We start from the raw sequence: 20574 nt of genomic DNA, 5'->3' as shown, positions 1-20574 counted from the left end.
TCAGAGACGAAGTTTCACACCCATACAGAACCACAGGCAAAATGATAGTTTTGTATATTATAATTTTTATGTTTTTGGACAGCAGACGAGAAGACGAAAGGTTCTGGACTGAATGGTAGCAAGCATTACCCGAGTTCAGGTTTATTAATGAATATATATATTCGCAACGAAAAGTTAAGATCTATAGTCTCTTAAACAGATCTCTACAGGAATTATGGGATTTGACACCCATCATGATTCTAACAATTTTCTTTTGCAATGTAAATACCTTGTTACTGTCAGATGAATTACCACAGAAAATTATTCCATACTTCATTAAAGAATGAAAGTAAGCAAAATAGATTGATTTGAGAGTGTCAATGTTACTAATATGTAACATGAATCTAACTGCATAACATGCTCTACTTAGCTTTGGAATTAACTGATCAATATGGGTTTTCCAGTTTAAATGATTATCAATTTGCAAGCCAAGGAATTTTGTGTTTACTCCCTCTTCTATATATTTATCATTATATCCTATGTTTAATGGATATTGTGATGAGTTTTTATGTTGTAAATTTTATTACATTTGTTTGTTCTAGGCTCAGGGACAGCTTGTTTGCAGAAAGCCATTTACTGATTTGCAAAAGAACCTGCTTGATAACATACAGATATCATCTAAATTTTTACCAGACATTATAACACTAGCGTCATCTGCAAATATTATAGGTATTGATGAGGTCCTTAGTATAGGAGGGATGTTGTTAATATAAATTATGAAGAGCAAAGGCCCCAAAATTGACCCCTGTGGAACTCCATGTTTTATTATTCCCCAGTTTGAGCAGGTACTTTGGATTGAATTTGATGATTTTATTTCAATCTTTTGTTTTCTATCTTTTAGGTAGGATCTGAACCAACTTAACGCTGTTCCTTGAATGCCAAAAAAGTAATTTAGTTAATAAAATTTCACGATTTACACAGTCAAAAGCCTTTTCCAAGTCACAGAATATTCCACCAACATGCATTTTTTTATTAATAGATTTCAACACCCTGTCTCTTAACTTAAAGGCTGCATTTTCAATGGAAATTCCTTTCTTAAAGCCAAACTTTTCTGGGACTAGTATATTATTACTCTGAAGATAATGGCTTAACCTATTGTGCCTCTCCACTGAGGTGGATATTAATAGAACTTGGGAAACTATTAGAGAGAATATAAAATTTTCTGCCAAAGAGAGTCTAGGTTGTTATGAATTGAAGAGTCATAAGCCATGGTTTGTTGAAGGATGCTCAGAATTATTAGGCCAAAGGAAACAAGCCAAATTGCAGTGGTTACAGGATCCAAGCAAAATAAATTGGTATAATCTGAAGAATATAAGACGTGAAACCAGCAGGCATTTCAGGAATTAAAAAAGAGGGAATATCTGAAAGACAAAATTGATGAGCTTGCAATGAACAGTAAGAACAAGAACATCAGAGACCTGTATAGAGGAATAAATGACTTTAAGAGGGGTTACCAGCCTAGCAGTAACTTAGTGAAGGATGAGAATGGTGATCTGCTTGCAGATTCCCACAACATTTTGAATAGGTGGAAGAACTACTTCTGTCAGTTACTGTATGTACATAGGGTCAGTGATGTTAGGCAGATAGAAATACATACAGCTGAGCCATTAGTACCTGATCCTAGCCCCTTTGAGGTTGAAATTGCTATTGCAAAGTTGAAAAGTTGTAAATCGCCAGGCAGTGATCAAATTCCGGCTGAACTGATTTAAGCAGTAGGTGAAATATTGTGTTCTAAGGTCCATAAGCTAATTAATTCTATTTGGAATAAGAAAGAACTGCCTGATGAGTGGAAAGAGTCTATTATTGTACCAGTTCACAAGAAGGGCAATAAAACTGAGTGTAGTGATTGTTGTGGGACATCATTGCTATCAACTTCATACAAAGTTTTATTCAATATCAGATTGTCTTCTCATCTGCTGTATAAAATTGTAAAAATTAGAATATACAAAACTGTAATTTTGCTTATGGTTCTGTATGGGTGTTAAACTTGGTCTCTGATATTAAGGGAGGAACATAGATTGAGGGTGTTTGAAAACAGGGTGCTGAGAAGAAATTTGTACCAAAAAGGGAGTGACAATTGGGTGCAGAAAACTGCATAATGAGGAGCTTCATAACTTGTACTCTCCAAGTATAATTAAAAAGATCTATTCAAGTAGGATGAGATGGGCAGGGCATGTAACATGAATGGAGGTGAAGAGGAATGCATATGGGATGCTGATGGGAAAAGCCAGAAGGAAAGAGACCACTAGGAAGAATAAGACAAAGGTGGGTGGATAATATTGAAATGGATCTTAGATAGGATTGGGTGGTATGAACTGGGTTGATCTGGCTCAGGCATATATACCTATGAGCTCTTTCTGACTGGTCTTAGGATTATGTGTGTGACACTGGATTATACATTAAGTGATCGATGCAAATCTTGTACATGAATGAGCCAGCTGTTCATGTATGAAAACATGTCAGCCAATTATTGAAACATTCTCTTGTTTGTAGAATTGTTGTAGAATGTATAGCACATGTCATTTCTGTGGTAAACTATAATTGACTTTATGACACCCAGAATTGATGTTTCTAGCTCGCTAGTATTGCAAAACCCCACTACAATACCACTTAAGGTTACAGGTATAGAATAATTATGGTTATTCAGTCAAAGTGACTTCTCTTAAGTGGAATGTTGGAACTAGAAAGGAGTTCCATTTGATCATCTTAAAGTATTCAAACAAAACCTTCATAATTATCTCATAATAAGTTTCCAGACTATATTTTTCAAGTGTATGTTTTGCATGTGTGTAAAATAAAGGCACTTAGAATGTTAATTAAAAAAGTATCATATTTTATGATATCAGAATCTTTCATATCAGTCACAGTTATTGACACATGAATTAGAAAGCTGAAGTAATGTTTAATTTATATTTACTCGTAGATGGAAGCTGTTTCCCTCATCACACAGTCCCTCAAGGCTGATGTCACCAAAGAAGGAAGTAGTATGTGTCAAATAAAAACTCTCAGAGATGTTCTTCTTGATGCAGATATAACAGAATTCCTTTGTGAAGCCATGGCAACTGTGCACAGTCATTTGTTGGAGTATGTACCATAAATTAATAACATTTGTGTAAATCAAATGTATACCATATTTCTTATTTGAGAACTTATTTTGAAAGTGGGTATTACAAATTCGTGATGGCTTGTCTGCCATTTTTATAAAAATGGGGATTACCAGTTAAAATGACAGTGTTATGTTTTACGAATATATGGGACTATTTACGCAGCAAAAAAATATGGTACTTGTTATTGAGGTCACATCCTGTTCACATCCATCAGTGTTACAGAGGTAAAATGTCACTCTCAAGACATATGCTGAAACTCCATTATTTGAGTTTCCTAAGAATGGAGAGACTGATATTCAGATAAAATGTTAATCATCATTTTCTTAAAATAGTATCCTTTTTGATATTTCTAAAGGTTTTAAAAGACTAAGCATTTGGAAGGTTATTCTGACCATCTGGTTTTATCCAAGCCTGAATTCAAAGACTGTAGTATCGTGAATGATATGGTATTGTGAGTTGTAATACCACACAGTTAGAAGAAAGCCTGATGTTTTGGAGGAATGTTTGGTTTTATCCAAACTACGTGGTGTTGAAATCCAAGAGTATCTTCTTTGTTGCCACTGCTGTCAAATCCAACTTCAAATCAGCAAAGAAAATTGGAACATTTTAAATTTCCATATATTGTTCAGTCAGAATTAAAATGACAAACTTAGGAGCAGATCAAATTCAGGGAATGTTTTCAGCCATTCAGTTTACAATCTCTCCATTTCCAGTGTAAATGCCAAAGATTAAAACGAACTATAATTTTACTGTTGTTTTGTATTTGTATGAAACCTGGGCTCTTACACGAGAGAAAGATAAAAGTATTAAGGGGAATGTTTGAACCTCAGTTGGAGAATCTAATAGTAGGATGGAGAAATTACACTTTATAAAAGATTTATAAAATCACATTAGGTCAATCAACTGAAGGAAGTTGAGAGAGCTGGACATGTCCTATGCAAGTAAGCAGGGAAGGGATGAGAAATGCACACAGAATTTTAGTGAGAAAACCTAAAGGGAAGAAACCAACCACTTGAGAGATATAGGAGTAGACAAGAGGGTAATAATAAAAGCTTCCTGAGTAAATTAGATGTGAGTGTGTGAACTGTATTCAAATGGCTCAGGATAGGGTCAAATGGTGGTCTTTTGTGAATAATGTAATGGACCCTCCTGTTTCATAATATGCAGGAAATTTCTTGACCACCTGAGGGACAATTGTTGCACAAGAAGGACCTCTTTCTTATGCTAATTATTTTATGGTTCATGAATGACATGCATGCTTACCTAAATTTATGTTGCAGAGCAATATTTGCGTGTTTAGAGCATCTAGCAAAGAGCAAGAAGTTTTATAACAACAGCCATGTTCTTTATGTTGTTGAATGCCTGATAAGAGCTATCCATTTCCTCACTAAGCAACATAACTCCTTTCACATACTGAACAGAGCGCTAACATTACTTGCTGGACTATTGAAAGGGTAAGAAACTCAAATCCTAACCACAGTTAATATAAAATGAAACTTGTAATTTGATCTTTATACATAGCCATAGCCACAGTGAGCTGCTACAGGTGTCTATCTTTCATTGCTATTGTGTAGTAGATTCATTAACCATGGAATGGCATGATCACCATTTCTGTGTATCATAGATCTACCCCTGTGATTTCCATGTATGATCAATGGAAGCATGGAACCTTCCATTCTCGTAGATTTATTGCTGCTTGGTCGTTTAGTAATGCTGCATAAACTGCAGGTGTTGCTTTTGAATGATAAATCAGGAGGTAGCAGCTATAACCTGCTTCAAGGTACTAGCCTTGGAATTTGTCTGAAGGCACCGAGGAGAGCCACAATGCCTTCTCCCAGTCAGGTGCTTCAGCAGAAATTTGAAGTCTATATGATGGTTTATTTGGTTATTCTTGCTTCATTTTAGGAATTGGGATAGTCAGCATAGCTATGGGCCATGGGCTTGGATAGCCTGGGTTTGATTCCCAGCAGGGCAAGATTTTTGTCCTCTCCACAGTATCCAGACCAGCTCTGGGTCCCATCCAACCTCCTATAAAATGGATACTGGGGGCTATTTCCCCTGGGGTAAAGCGGCTGGGGTGTGAAGCTGACCACTGACCTCCATCTAGTGCTTAAGTCAAGAATGGTGGAACTATACCTCTACTCCCCAATATGTCTTCACAACATAGTGATTAATTAAACAAAGGGAAAACATTACCTTACCTTTTACCTTCTGGTTCATTTAACAGTGTTTTTGGTTTTCCAAAATTGTTCACTGCCCGTTGGTGGAATAAGTAGTGAATAATGACTTTGGTAGGATATGGAAGGTTACAGTTATGGCCTGCTTGAAGTTAGGGTCTCAGCATTTGCTTGGAGGGGTAAGGAAAACCATAAAAACCTCAGTCATGATAGCAGGTCATTGGGCCAGGCTCCCAGGGCTACTTGAACACAAAGCATGAATGCTAACCACTTGACTGCAACATTTGATGCTCTATACCTAATGCAAGTCAACTTTGATAATTCTGTACTACATGGCTCAGTGTGCATTCTTATTATATATATCCATATGAGACTTATGGGCCAATCATGGTGGGCATGTAGTCTAAGGCATGAACTGTCTTCAGCCAATTTAACGCTGGGTTCATGGGTTTGAATCCCACTCAAGGCATGGATGTCTGTATGCATTTATTTCGTATTTGTGTTGTTCTGTGTGTAGGTAGCGGCCTTGTGATGGGCTGATCCCCTGTCCAAGGAGTCCTACTGACTGTGTATAGGATTACGAAACTGAAGAAATGGCCAAGGTCCAAAGGGCTGTAGAGCCATAGAGAGAAAAAATAAAGACTTATGTTTACTTAAACATTGTTTTGTAATTAAATCAAATTATGTTTTCTTTTACCACACATATATTTTATACTCATTGTCAGCTTTATATGGAGAGAAGAATACTTTCTTTTGTGATAAGATTCCATGTTGTCTGGTAGAAATTTACTGATATTTGGAGGAGATGCTTACTGCCTCCATCATCAGGGATGAAGAGGAACCTATGCAGATGGAGGCAGTACACTCCTCTGAAATGTCAATAAAATTCTATCAGATTAGACTATGTCACATCCCAGAAGATTAGTACTCTTTGTAGTCATTACCATGAGATCTTAAATGTAACGTTTCACCTAGTAATTTTTAATCATGTTTTAATTATGTAGATGTCTGCATAAACTTGGATGGTTTCCTTGGATATGGAATGGCAAAGAATTGTCACATGTTCACTCAGAACTAATAAGCATCAGTTATGATAAGGTAGCATTCTTGAAGCTTGCTCTTTAGGTGTTTGGAATTTTATTCTTGAAATTATTGTCTGCATGAAGTAGCCTTATTCATTGTGATTATGAGTCAAGTTACTTGCAGCCACCTTTTATAGACATAATTGATGTTCAGGATAGGGTCCAATGGTGAACTTTTGTGGTAAGGTTCTGTAAAAACAGGAAAGTTTTGAAAAATCAAATTTGAAGCTGATTAAATATATAAATTTGGCATCTGTTTATGTTCTGAAATGTGCTGCAAGTGTCCAGAGTCTGAAAAGGGGATGGTTGTCTTATTATAGGTTCATCAAATTTAATGGCTCTAAAGCATTGCAGATGGGTGCACTTAATGTGTGTCAAGTGCTTGAGATGACAAGGAGCGTTCTGAGTGACACGCACAATACTTGGAATGAAACAGTGATTTCTGTGAGTTGGGTACTCAGCAACCTTGTTGAAGGAAGGAACTTTGCTAGTCAGCTTGATATGACATCATTACAGTTGTTTGTCACTGTACTGGAGACTTGTATAGCAATGCTGTCTGCAATTGTCAAGAATCACAAAGTAAGAGACCAAAACGCAGAAAATACTAAAAGAGAAGCTGTTTTACTGATGAGTTGTATTACTCTGTCAGTGGCAAGGTAAATATTGTACAAACCCAGTTTGTGTTCCTAGTCCATTGAAAGTTACTGTAGAGAAAACTTTCTTCTTTAGTTGAAATACAAGTAGGCACTTTCAGGTGAAGGAAACAAAGGAAACACTTGCTGACTGAGAAACTTATACAATTTAAATCACTTAACAACTTAAGGAAAGCATAAGTAACACTGAACTTCATTACACCATTCTTAGGTGTTTTATTTCCAGGATATTAGTATGTAAAAGAGACAGACATGCATCTCTGAACGTTCTGTGGATCTTTTTGTTCGAGTTGTCAAAAAAGTCAGTGTTCAGTACAACACATTTAAAAATACCTATAATTCAGTAAGCAAAAAGGTACAAGGTAAAGTTGTTCTGTGCTTAGTTAATTAAGCACTACACCATGAACACATATGGGGGAGCGAATATATAGATACACATTTTCTTGATCTCAGCACTGCTGGAGGTGAATGGTGAGTTTCACGCTCTGGTCGCTTTACCCCCGGGGAAGAAGCCCCTGATACCCATTGGATAGTAGGCTGGGTGGTCCCCAGAGCCGGTTTGGATGATGTGGAGAAGAGAAAGTTCTTGACCCTAATGGGATTCAACTCTAACTCTTTTGTCATCCAGCCTATAGCCAGTCGCTATACTGACTGCGCTATCTGAGCTCCAGTTCAATAAGCCAAGCAACACATGTCTTAAGAAAAAAAGAATAAGAAAAAAAACACTACAGACTGTAATATATGCAGAGAATTTTTACGCCTAAATAGGTACTGGCAATTGTCCATGTACATTTAATTATTCACACATTGCATGAACTACAGACCTGTATATAACAGAATTAGGTAATATACTATAAATACTACAGTGCCTTAGATTAATAAATCTATGTACACAGAGAGAACTATATCAGGATTTATAATTAAGTTCTTGATTGCAGGCTATTAATCATGTATGAATGTATAAGGGGTGGGCCTTCTCGGCCCTTGCACTACGACCTACAGTGGTTTAGGGTATAATTCCATCAACAAAACTTGTATGATGATCTGTGTACCAAAATGATTTTTCTACATTCTTCTGTGTGTTTGTAGAATGACAGACTTTGTCATTTGTAAGAAACCAATATATTATATGCATTAAAAATGCTCTTCTCATCATTCTGCTTAATTAAATTAAGTAACCATCTCTTTAGTAGATATTGTTCAGAATCAACCATGTTGCTTCATCACATATCATTTTATACCATAGGAAACCGATCTCTGAATAATCTGAGCTATTTGCTGGACATATTTTATATGTCTGGAAAGATTCTCTGCTTTCATCTTGATGCTTTTCTTAACTGGGTGATTCAAAACTCAAACTTTTTAAAAACAACAAATGCAAGAGATATATAGGATAATGCTCAGGGGCGGCCCGTGTATAGGCGCTGCAGAACTACAGCACCCCCAATTTCCGCATGATATTATCGATAACATTTATATAATGAGTCCTTTTTTCTTTAATTCTTTCTTTATACTTGTACAATACAATATATAATCAGTAGCCAAATCTTTGTATGGAACTGTGCGCTTCTGGAGCAGCACCCCCACTAATTTTAGCTATGAGCCACCACTGATAATGCTTCCTGTGTTTAGGTACTTTTGAAATCCTGCAGTTGTGTACAGATACAGAATTAGATGTTTTATTATCTGTGCATTGACCATAAGTTTCAGCAAATATTGTCTTTTTTTTAAAGAATTGTGCTGAATCGAAATCTGCCTGTGAGATTACATGGCACCACAACGCAGGCCACATTCAGAAAACTTACTTCCATGAAAATTTCAATTCATAAATTTATGTTTTCTAAGAGAGTGACATTTATACACCTTTGATAACAAATTCGTTTTATTTATATTTAAGTGAAGGTTGGGGGATAATATTACATTTAGAACATATCTTTGAATGATGTGTTGTAGAAATGTGATCTGCATTGAGATGGCTGCCTCTGGAGTCCATTAGTGGGCCTTTGTGAACATGGTGATGAATATTTGGATTCCGTAAGAACAGTTTCTGACCAGTTCAGTGACTATTGTGGAAGACCCTGTACTATGAATTTTCGTTTTTTGGTATTTTACATTATGAGAAGTATATCTTCACACAACAAAATTTCCTTCACTTTCCTGTGTGAACGTTATATTTGTAGAAGTTATTCCTACATGTCTGTATCTTCTTGGGATCTCTAGTTTTCTTTTTTTTAAGGTAGACTTTATAAAAGTATGTTCTTAATAGAGAGACAATTTTTGCCATACTAAGTTGAAGATCTTGCAGTGTGGTCCACCATCTGAACAGAAGTTTGCATCTTGTTTATGCTACAGTGAATGCTGATGTATATATAAAAAGTGTTCAGGCAAACTTAGTTCATGTTTATTTACATCGTTTTCCAGATTGTGTTCAACTCTCTCATGCAGCAAAGGGTTGGAGAACAGATGTGATAAAATGACTGAAATGCAATATTTTCCACTCATTACTAAGTACACAAGGAAGATAATGGATGTATTGTTGGAATGCATCCAGGTTGTCAGTGCTCCTTATATACTGGTAAAATTTTATTTTATTTTTTATATGTATCTGAACTTTGTTTATGTCAGCATCTATTAGTTTCAGTTTTAGCAGAACACTGTAAGGTCATTACCATAATGTACTTACTGTCTTACAGAATGACAGTAAAAAAATTGATTGTTACAATAAAATGATTTGTGCAGAGCACAAATTATGTAATGTGAATGACCATTAAGCAGTTTTGTTTGCTGTCTCATAAAGCATCTTGTAAGACATGACTGTAAAAATAATTGATAATAATGAGAGTAACAGTTTTGGTGGGTGAATGATACATTCTCTTGAAGATTATAATAGAGACTGTGTAATCACAAAATGGAAGAATAGCAGTTTCCACCAACAATTTTTAAACACATGATGATGGCCAATGCCAATCAAAATATGTAGTGCAATGTACAGAAGCTTTTAAATGAGACACAGAATTACTTTGTTTTTGGACTTTTTCCATTGTCCGGAATTCTAGGTAATAGAGGATACTCTGGGTAATAGAGGACACTACATTTTGGAAACTGGATCTGTTTCCGTTAATTTTATTGTAAAGTCATGTTATTACCATTTATGTTAATTTCAGGTTACTGAAATATCTGATTATTTTATTAACGGATTTAAAGTGGGCTTTTGTATGTGGAAAATTAAGTAAAAAGCTAGTAAACTGAATTAATCTAAATCATACTTTTCCTCCATAGTTTGAAATAAGTTTGATGTATGACTTAGTTCCCAGAGCTTGATTTGTAGCAACAGGATGTGTCATGAGAGGCCACAGTTAGCATTTATTATATAAGTCCCCACAGCCCCTCCTCAAATGAAATGTAGCTCTGTCAAGGGGTCTTTATATGAAGGAGAATCAGTAAATAGGCTACAAATGGATATAAAATGTAAAATATGTGGTATTTGAACCTGGAAAAAACATTTATTTCTCAATGTATGCTCCACCAACATTTATACACTTGTCCCATCACTTTACCAGTTCGTCGAAACCAGCAGAATAGAAGTCTTTTGACTGTTGTCTCAGCCACTTCCACACCTCTGTTTCAACCTCTTCATCATCGGTGAAACGTTTGCCGCCAAGGTGACAATTTCTTGAACCAGTTGTGACCCACTATACATGACAAACACTTCCCACCATAAACAGGAAACCTTTCTTTATGAATATCCATTGCATTTTGTCCTTTTGCCCACAAAAGAATGCACAACAGAACTCTGCTCTTCAGTACACTCCTCAAGCACAGTCACCATTTTGACTACTGAAACCAGACTCTGAACATGAGCATGCGAGTCTGCTACCTAGACTCATGAAGCTGGTCTGTGCTGCTACCTAGTGATACACATAGAAAACCTATTACATCCACTACAGCTGTTTTACTTCATTCTTATCTATTTACTGACTCTCCCTTGTATTAAACTGTTAAATATGCATGTATATATCAATGTCAGGCTATGTAGAACATATTTCAACTACTGAATATGCTGGTATCTGCTGCATTGTATTGCTTTATGTATACAATTATGTAGAGGTGACACACAAAGGGCTACTTAGGAGATAAGGGTTGGCACACATATTCCTAGCAACATAACATATTGTAACATGTTGCGCAACGGAGAACCCCTCCCTACCCAGCAGCAACGTGGCAACTCAGGCCACAGGCGCGTGGTGGTAACGAAGCGCTCGCATAATAGGCGAGTAATCACCCCGCATCCTGGTAGCTCTGCAACGTGCAACAGCGGTGACGTCACCGAGGGATATTGCGGTTGCTAGGCAGCAGTCAACAACTCCGGACAGCGTGGCTAGCAACACGGCACCAGACGACAATTGTCCGATCAAGGCTACATAAGGAGCAGCGAAGGCTATTCACAGTCAGTTAGTCCTGGAGCTACCTACGAGTCAGTGAGTCCTGGAGCTACCGCTGAGTCAGTCCTCGAGCTACCTCCGAATTAGTTCCGAGTTAGCCAGCAACCAGTCAGTTGTATTCTGGCATTTGGAGTGTACTAATTGTGATACTGCAGATAGCAGTAATCGTAAATGTGTAATTTGGGTGATTGTAAGTGCGAATGTGAAATAAAATTCGCTATATAAAATACGGCGTGAAGTTATTTGTCGCGATATATGCCCGATACGCGACAATATATTTTATTCATACTTAAAACTTTTTCATCAAACATGATAGGGGATTATACTTTCATGAAAATAAATTCAGTATCAGCTATCGTACATCTGCTGCATGATGAACATGGGGCATTTTGTCTTCAAGGCATACGAAGTCCAATATTATGAGGTTGTATTTACTGACCATTTAGAATACTGATTTGAAGTTAGTGTTACACCTTGAAGAAATACATTTGAAATATGTTAACGTTAATTTATTTTCATAGAAGACTGTACTAGTTAATTTTTCTCACTTTGCTTGTAAATATTTTTCTGCTCTGTTATTTTCAGGAAATAGATATGGATATATCAAATATGGAGTTGTTTTGCCAGTTCTTATGCAGTCTAAAATTGATATACTGTGAGCCTGTGAAGGAGCTGGATACTTTCCAGTTATCACATCGCCTTGGAGAACTGGGATATCTGACATTCTTGCCTGTGATATCAAGTTGGAGTGCTCACAAGTAAGTTTACCTTAAATTTCCCATATTGAATTATTACTTTTTACACAGATGATACAGTTCTGATAGCCATAATAAGGCAATTTATTTGCCTTCTTCAGGTGTAAAGATGGAAGTTCACTGAATTCTATATGCACATCTCTTTTGGGAGAGCTGCTGTCTTCTATGTCAGCCAGTATACTGAATGTAGAAGATCTCTGGCCTGGTGGTTTAGCTGCTTTCCATAACCATCTGCAAACTGGTTTGGGATTCCTTCCGGTTGAGTGTTCATACTGGTTGCAGGCTCTGTATAATCAAGATGTGCCTCACTCCCTCCAACATGCAGTCATCATATTCACTTATTTCCTGTGCCTATGTGCTTCAAGGTAGGAATTATTACATTATTTTACAAAATAAATCCAGTGTTTAGTTTAGATTATTATAATAACAGGAACTTCTTGAAAGAAATTATGATGCCTACTCTGTCTAAATTCTATCATCTGTATTGTCAGATCATCATCATCATCAGTAATCTGTCAGACGACAGGTCCACAGTCTCTTCCAAAACAGTTTCTCCACTTAATGCGATCTTCTGTTTTTGGAAAGAGACTATCCAGGAAAAGTGATAATGTGGTAGTTTATCCATTTGCTTTCCACATCGCAGTACAACAGCCGTTCAAACCACTCTGGTCACGCCTGTTGCTATACGAACTTGAACCATCTCGAGCATCATTTGCTCTGTGCTTCAAGTCGCTGCTGATGACGCTGCTTCCGACGTCAGTTTTTGGTATCTCTCTTCATCTGATGCCTACCCTTTGACCTGTCCAGCAAGGGAGGCCCTGCCAGTAGCTACACTACCGCTGGTATAGCTCTCAGGGTCCTTGGCATACTCAAACCCCCTCACCACGATAAGGTGGGGACACCAACGAGGGGGATTGTCAGATATAATGACATATATTTATAAGAAGCTGAAACTCATAGATTTCCAAAGCCAATAAGCTGTGAGGCATAATATCAAATGTGTGTATAATTACCATATCATTTTTAAGGCTGCTGGATGAAGTTACTTATTAAAGTCAGCTTGGTCCAAAAATGAAAATCAGTTGACCTGTTATGTTCACATTGCACATAACTGTTGGAAGAAGTTACAAATCAGTATTTATATCTTTTCCAGTCCTGATACTGCTGCTCCTTGTCTGCCTGCCTTAGTGTCATATCTCAATCACTTGCCTTCAGTTTCCTTAGTTCCAGTTCCTATTACCAAAGCCATTTGGTTTATCTTTGCAGTAAGTATACAGTGGATACTGTAAGTAAGCTTAGAATGGTAAATTTTATCCCGGTCGATAACCTGAAAAGAGAGCTGGGATAGTTTGGTTGGTATAATGATTGGCTATAGGTGTGTGCCAGGTGTTTGATTCCTGGCACGAGCAAGGTTTTTCTTTACGATGCAGTGCCCAGACTGGCTTTGGGGCCCACCCAGCCTCCTATCCAATGGATCCTGTTGGCCTCTTTCCCCAAGGATAATGCAGCCAGTGCATAAAGCTGACCACTCACCTCCATCTAGTGCCAAGGTTCAGAGTGGCAGAGCTAACTTCCACTCCCCAGTATGTCTTCATGGCATAATGCTTAATGAATTAAGGACAAGGAAAAAGTGGTAGTTGCAGGGAAGTTTGTAAACTGCTGAATTGGCTCTTCGTTTGTTATGCATGCCCCTTTGCAGTGTAGTTAGTATATTTTTGTATAGTGAAAGTAATTTTGTTTACAGTAAATAGATATGTAATGAAGCTTTCTCTATATTTCAAAATAAATACACCGTTTTAGAGACATACTGTTGTTTAATGCAAACACAGTAAAATTACACGTAAGTTTTAAGGTTTTCATGGCGATGGGTATTAGGATTGTTGTTTTCTGGGCTCTGAATCCATGTATTCTTGAAGGTGGATACCATTGTTTCTTAGGAATATGATGCTTTCTTCTTCGGGGTTGAAATCAGTAGGATGAGGATGTTGAGCTATATAGGTGGTTTGTAAGGAAGGTGGTCACTCAGACCCATGGGGTGTGGAGGTGGGCCCATTTCAGGCCAGCAGGAATGGTGAACGGGAAATCTGAGACAAAATATCCTTCTTCGAACAACAGTATTATCATCATCAGAAGAGGGGCAAGGGAAGTGGAAAATGAGAATGTTAGAGCAGGTAATTTGAGATACAAATAACTTAGATAGACTTGAAAGGATTCTAACGATGGTGTATACTGTACTCCCACTGACGGAACCGGTTGTCGGTTGTTCATAGGTTGTTTCTACAGATCAAGGTTTGTCCAGTGATTGAGACTAGCTCTTTCTAAGGGGCCCAACTGAGTAGGTTAAACCTTCCCTATACACCTGAAGACGGAGACAGATCCAGTCTCTGAAACGTTGTGGTTTTTGTCTTTTTATATACCGGACGATGGGTGAAGTCCAAAATAAGCCAAAAGAAGTACAAATAACTTAAGTGAGTATAGGTTGCTTTCATGTTTCAAGCTGTATCCTTGATGGAAGCAAGAGGTTTTAATGCCAGAACTGATTCTTATTGTATGAAGACAGAAATTCTTAAGTTGCTGTTAATAACTTACGTTAATGAAAAAATGAAGACTAGGTAAGATTCAAGAAATTCTTGGTACTGTTCAGTTCAAAATATTGTATATATTTTTTCTTCTATTTAAAAAGTAAAGATTAAAATACACATACAAAATTATGAGTTAATCATATTTTGTTGGAGGGCATGAAACTTAGTTTTCTGCTCTATTTATCCAGAATTTATTTAATTAAGAACACTGACACCATATCAGACTATATAGCATTAAATGTCAGTATGATTTAATGAATACTTAATTGGAAAGGATGTGGAAAGAAAGAGTCATAGTCTATTATTCTGACATTTGCCTGTAGGAACTGAAGAAAACTGTCTCACTCAGGATAGTTGATGTTCTCTGACAGTGTGATAAAACTCTGTCATATTTGATATATGTCATCAGGTATCATCACTGGCATGCTGCAGTCCAGTTCGTATGGCACGAGCAACAAGAGTCTTACTGGAGTTACTGGGGCAGCAGATCCAGTTAAGGAATGTGTACACCCATCACCCTGCTATGCTATACTGGGCGTTCTCATCTCCGTGGACTCATCCTTCAATACAAGCGGGAGTGGTATGTCACATGGCACCTGTTATTATTTATACTGATTTTTCTTCTGTTTGAATTGACCATTCATCTTTCTGCATGTGAAATTCCTCATGATACAGCAATGCTTGGTGCAATACAGATCCATGCTGGTCTCCAAATTGTAAGGACTGTGCAGTTGATAGGATCCTGTTTCAATCTGATTTTTCCGTGATCTGGCACGGCCTTAATTCTGCCATGTAGGCATACCGAGACATGTAGACTTCATTACTTTATCACGAATCTCAACTTTCCTTGAGAGGCATACAATTTTGTACACAATGTATAACCAAGAAAATTGGCTGAAACATTGATGTTTGTGACTTGTGTTAGAGAGGCTCTCAGTTAATTGTTAAATCAGATATTCACCGTAATGCACAATAGTGATGTTAGTGAAAGCGGACATATTTTGATGAGATCAAGTGTTGGTGTTCCACATTAACAGTTGTTGCGCAAGTTTAATTTTTGTGCATGTCTATCAGTTATAATGCTAGTTAATATTGTGATGTGATGCTGAAAGCCAGAATAGTGTAACGAGTAGAGGCTGTCATTAGTAGTCAGTAGCATTGTAAACACCTTTTAGCAGCAGCAGAAAGTGACCCAACAACACAGGACGCAGTATGTTCTGTGTGGTCTATGTCAAGGCTATATAACAAAGACTAGCATTGAGTTGCCTTGTTAACAGCCACGCCTAGCAGTGACTAGTGAACAAACAGAAGACTTTGTGTGTATTGCATTGAATAGAGTATGTAAATTAATGAGACTTTTTTAGTTATTTGTGGGGCACGTGGTAGCATAGTTGGTTGAGGCACTATGCTACAAGCCGGAGGGTGGCGGGTTCAAGTCCCAATGAGGTCATTGGATTTTTTCAATTGACCTAATCCTTCCAGCCCCACTATGGCCCTGGGATCTACTCAGCCTCTAACAGAAATGAGTGCCAGGTATATTCTTGGAATATTCTTGGGGGTAAAGGGCGGCTGGCATGTAGGGCTGATAACCTTGCCGCCATCTATAAGTCGACTGTCTAGAAAATGTGGGAACATGAACATCTCACAACTCTATGGGCGTCCACGGCCTGTTACAGGGATACCTTTACTTACTTTCCAGTTATTTGTACTTATGTGTTATCAGCATTCAGTAAATCCGACTATCAGTCCAAACCCTGTGTCTAGTCATTAATATGTGAAAATGTGATAACAATATTTCTCCAAAACTACTTCTCATACAACAAACTAGTACATGGTACAGAAATAAAGATATTAAGATTTACAATTTTTACTTGAAATGTCTGATGAATGATGAACACAAAATTTTAATCTTGTGGGCTGCCATATCTCTTTTCTTATAACTGAGTAACTTTCATTATACTTATCAGTAACCAATTATTGTTTGGTAGACTGAGCAGTACATTTTTTTTTCTTTTGAGCTACAGCCCCAATTTGGGCCTTGGTCTACCTCCATGAAATTCTCCATTTCACTTTGGTTTACTAGATCTTAGACATTTGGTAGGACTCCTTGGGCAGGTGATCAGCTCATCGCAAGGCCTCTACCTGTACACAGACACATAAAAACGCACACACATATACAAACACTAAACATCCATGTCCTGAGTGGGATTCAAACCACAATCCTGGCTTCCGAGCAAGTGAAGACAGTGCATGTCTTAGACCACTTGGCTACTGTGACTGGAGAGCAGTACCTTACTAAGCTACAATTAAATGACAGCATTATGATAAAATATAAGAATCAATATACATGCTTGTCTTTTTATAACGTTTAACACATTATAAGGTACTAGTTTCTGATTTTAGTGCTCTCTTTGTTAGATGACTCTGTGGCTGGAAGAAGATCAATCTGAATGCAGGAAGGATTTGATGGATTTGGTTTTGATGAATCATGATGCCAGTTGTTGCTTATTGGTGAGTGGTGGGTAATGTACATCCTGCATACATGCTGCTTCTTTCCCATAACAAATTGACTAATCATTCTCATTTTTAAGGATGACTCATTTTTAGATAGTAGGAACTGATCAACAGAATCAAAGGAGTATGTATGTATGTATGTATGGTTTTAGCGTTACTTTAAATTATGCCTTTTCATTCATAAGAATTTTGAAACTAGATAGTAAATTGTTAAAAATATCGATGCCAGTAGAATATTCACTTTTCTTGTTTCTTGTTTCTTGTGTTAACACTGTATAAGTGAATTAGTTTGAGAATGTTCTTTGTTATATACTGTCACGTGTGTGGTAGGCAACGCGACAAGAAATTTTGTGGGCTCCCGGATTTGAACCAATATTTATTGGACAATCACTTTTACACTCGCAAGTACAATTATTCTTCACTTATAGCGTCCTTTAGACGTCTCCTCTTCACTCTTATAATTACTTGCACTGCTGATCTTGGTGAAGTGTCTTCTGTCCTTTGTTGGATGCGAGGTTGCTTCTGCTCTAGTTGGAGCTACACTAAAAACTGACTGGTCTTATCGAAGCTCTACTTTTATAACGTGCACTCGAACTGAATAGAGTGCACCATGTTCAAGGGTTCGGTTTCGCCTGCTGTTACGCAATGAACACAGGAATACGTTAGCTGGTGTATTCTTTGCCATGGATATCCTTCCATCTCTGGGGTAACACATTTGTTGTTTAAGCTATTCCTAGGCAATGCCCTGCTGGTATTCTGTTCCCACTGAAGTATCATGTTTATCGCAGCCGTTGTCATGCAACTGCCTCGAACATTTTGTTGCTTAGGTTTGCTAGCATTCAGATTCCAAGGCATTGCAGTGGGAATGCTGGTCATTGCTTAGGAAATCATCTCTGATCTCCTCAACTATTCCGGCTTTCTGGCGCACGCCACAATATATTGAAGTTCATTAATGAAAGTATATCTTCACATGGAGCAGTGGATTTGAATACTACAGCAAGGAACATCTTATGCAGAGACAGTTTACTACTGAGATTATTGGCTCCAAATCATTGATACTGAGCATCAAGTGAGGAAAAATTTTAAACTGATGAACATTAAATGAGAGTGCCACTGCACATGGCAGTTTTAGCCTATTTTTCTTCTTTGTGAAAGATGGACTAGAGCGGAGGTTCTCAACTTTTGTCAGACCGCGGCCCGGTAAATTATTTTTCCTATAAGACGAGGGCCCTGTACAATTGATGCCCGGGCCCTGCTACCAGGTCACGCCCCACCGGTTGAGAAGCACTGGACTAGAGTATCACCATGTCCACATGTCTGGTCCAGACTTATACCTCCTGAACTAGCTGACAGATTTTGATAACAGTTGGCATAAACAACGGTACTACTTGAGCTCACCTCACCTTTGTAACATTAATAATAACAACCTCGTGGCTGTGTGAACTTCTCAAGTGGGAGCAACAATAGCACCATTTAATAAGATTTGGCATGGTAACATATCTTTTAAAAGTATGTAATTTTTGTTTCAACCTACTTACTGTAGGACGTAAGAAATGTGGCAGCTATATGATATCTGTATTTAGTTTTCTGTTTGATGGCAGTAACTAATGAACCATTGTGGCTACTCATGTACAATTTGATATTAAGATAAAGCATACAGATACCTATGAATTTTTTCCAGAACATTGTTTACATATCAACTATTAGAAAAATAACAGTGGTAAGAGACATTGAGGTTATATATAGCAAATTTACGATAAAGTATTGAAAAGCTGTGCACGAAGAAAGTATGCACACAAATGCATCAATAACTTAAGTTTAATTTCCATTTCATATTCCTCAGTTTCACATTTTCGTTCATTTAACTTTCAGTTTGCGAGCTGGAATAGCACAGTCGGTATAGTGACTAGCTACTGGCTGGACGACCAAGGGGTTGGAGTAGTACCAGTGAGGTTAAGAATTTTCACTCCTCCACATCGTCCAGACCAGCTCTGGGGTCCACCCAACCTCCTATCCAATGGGTACTGGGGGCTCTTTCCTTGGGGGTAAAGCAACCAGGGTGTGAAGCTGACCACTCACCTCCAACTGGAGCCGAGGTCAAGAAAATGTGGGTCTATACATTCACTCCCTTATACGCCTTCATGGCATAGTGCTTACTTAGTTAAGCACAGGGACAACTCTACCTTTTACCTTTAACTTTCAGTTTAAATGATCCAAGGTCAATAATCTAAGTGTTAAATTTCCTCCATTTAAGATTTTCCTCAGTTGAATTTTCAAATCAGGTGCTTTTCAAGGAAACCCTAGTTTTAACGCATACAGCAACCAAAAATAACATGATGTTGTAAGACCAAAGAACTGCAAATGTATCGTAAGCGCAAGCTCGTGTATGTGCGTTTTCTGTTCAGCCCACTTTCATTTATATTTAAATATGTATACATGCTCATTAAACATTTTTAATTTGTTGTTAAATTCTTAGGAATTGATGCAATTTGGGAAGCTTCTAATAGTGAAAAGAGCTATGCAAGTTATGGAAGATGCTATATTACATCAATTCCAGGAAGGTAATGATGGGTTGATTCAGACCCTATGGGACATAATACCACAAGCCTTAGCAAGATTCGGCACTAATAACAGTTCATTGCAAGGTAAGGCTTTCTGTTTCTTGGTTTTTGTTTTATTGTAAAAGATAAAATAACTCCATCCAGTGTGACTGTTGAAGTTTTTACTACTTCAATTCTTAACACCCTTACATGTTTTGGTCCCTATTGAACATCACCAGAGGGGCATCGATACTCTTTGGAAACCGCTATTACAATGGGTGTTCTGAATGTTAAAATATATACACATACAATGTTTGTAATGCACAATATATACAAAATCCAAAGCTTTCACAACTACAGCGGCCGTCTTGGTATATCAAAGTTTTTAAAACTTTTGTTATTTATGATTTGTTTCATTCTGGTCCGTCACACTAACAATTACAAATATAAATCACTCCGTCCAATGTGACCTGTAAGTTTTTTACTACATGAAAACTTAACACCCTTACATGTTTCGGTCTCTGTGGACCATCTTCAGAGGGCAAACATCACTACAAATAGGAAACCACCATCACATAAGTTGTTTAGACGTAAAGTACGTACACTTATATGCTACAATGCATAGTACACATAATAGAACATTTCACAAACACAGCAGTTTCCTGGGAAAGTAAAGTTTTTTA

At 37.4% G+C, this 20574-nt stretch overlaps 1 protein-coding gene across 2 annotated transcripts in view; it reads left to right on the top strand.

Annotated features, from left to right (window-relative positions):
* LOC111863703 (meiosis inhibitor protein 1-like) overlaps positions 1 to 20574 on the top strand; it is a 40692-nt gene that overhangs the window by 3143 nt on the left and 16975 nt on the right. The window contains exons 2-8 of one of the 2 annotated variants that reach the window (XM_023850243.2): positions 2963 to 3123; positions 4427 to 4600; positions 6726 to 7061; positions 9480 to 9633; positions 12086 to 12258; positions 12357 to 12620; positions 15247 to 15403. In XM_023850243.2, the coding sequence (XP_023706011.1) occupies positions 2963 to 3123; positions 4427 to 4600; positions 6726 to 7061; positions 9480 to 9633; positions 12086 to 12258; positions 12357 to 12620; positions 15247 to 15334 (1350 nt within the window). In that variant the 3' untranslated portion in view covers positions 15335 to 15403. Of the gene's footprint in view, positions 1 to 2962; positions 3124 to 4426; positions 4601 to 6725; positions 7062 to 9479; positions 9634 to 12085; positions 12259 to 12356; positions 12621 to 15246; positions 15418 to 17255; positions 17349 to 19827; positions 19997 to 20574 lie in introns of those variants that run through there. The other variant, XM_023850241.2, reaches the window with a different exon arrangement.

This window comes from Cryptotermes secundus, unplaced genomic scaffold (genome assembly GCF_002891405.2).
Source record: "Cryptotermes secundus unplaced genomic scaffold, Csec_1.0 scaffold429, whole genome shotgun sequence".
Taxonomy (NCBI): Eukaryota; Metazoa; Arthropoda; class Insecta; order Blattodea; family Kalotermitidae; genus Cryptotermes; species Cryptotermes secundus.
This window is presented reverse-complemented; position numbering and strand designations above follow the sequence as displayed.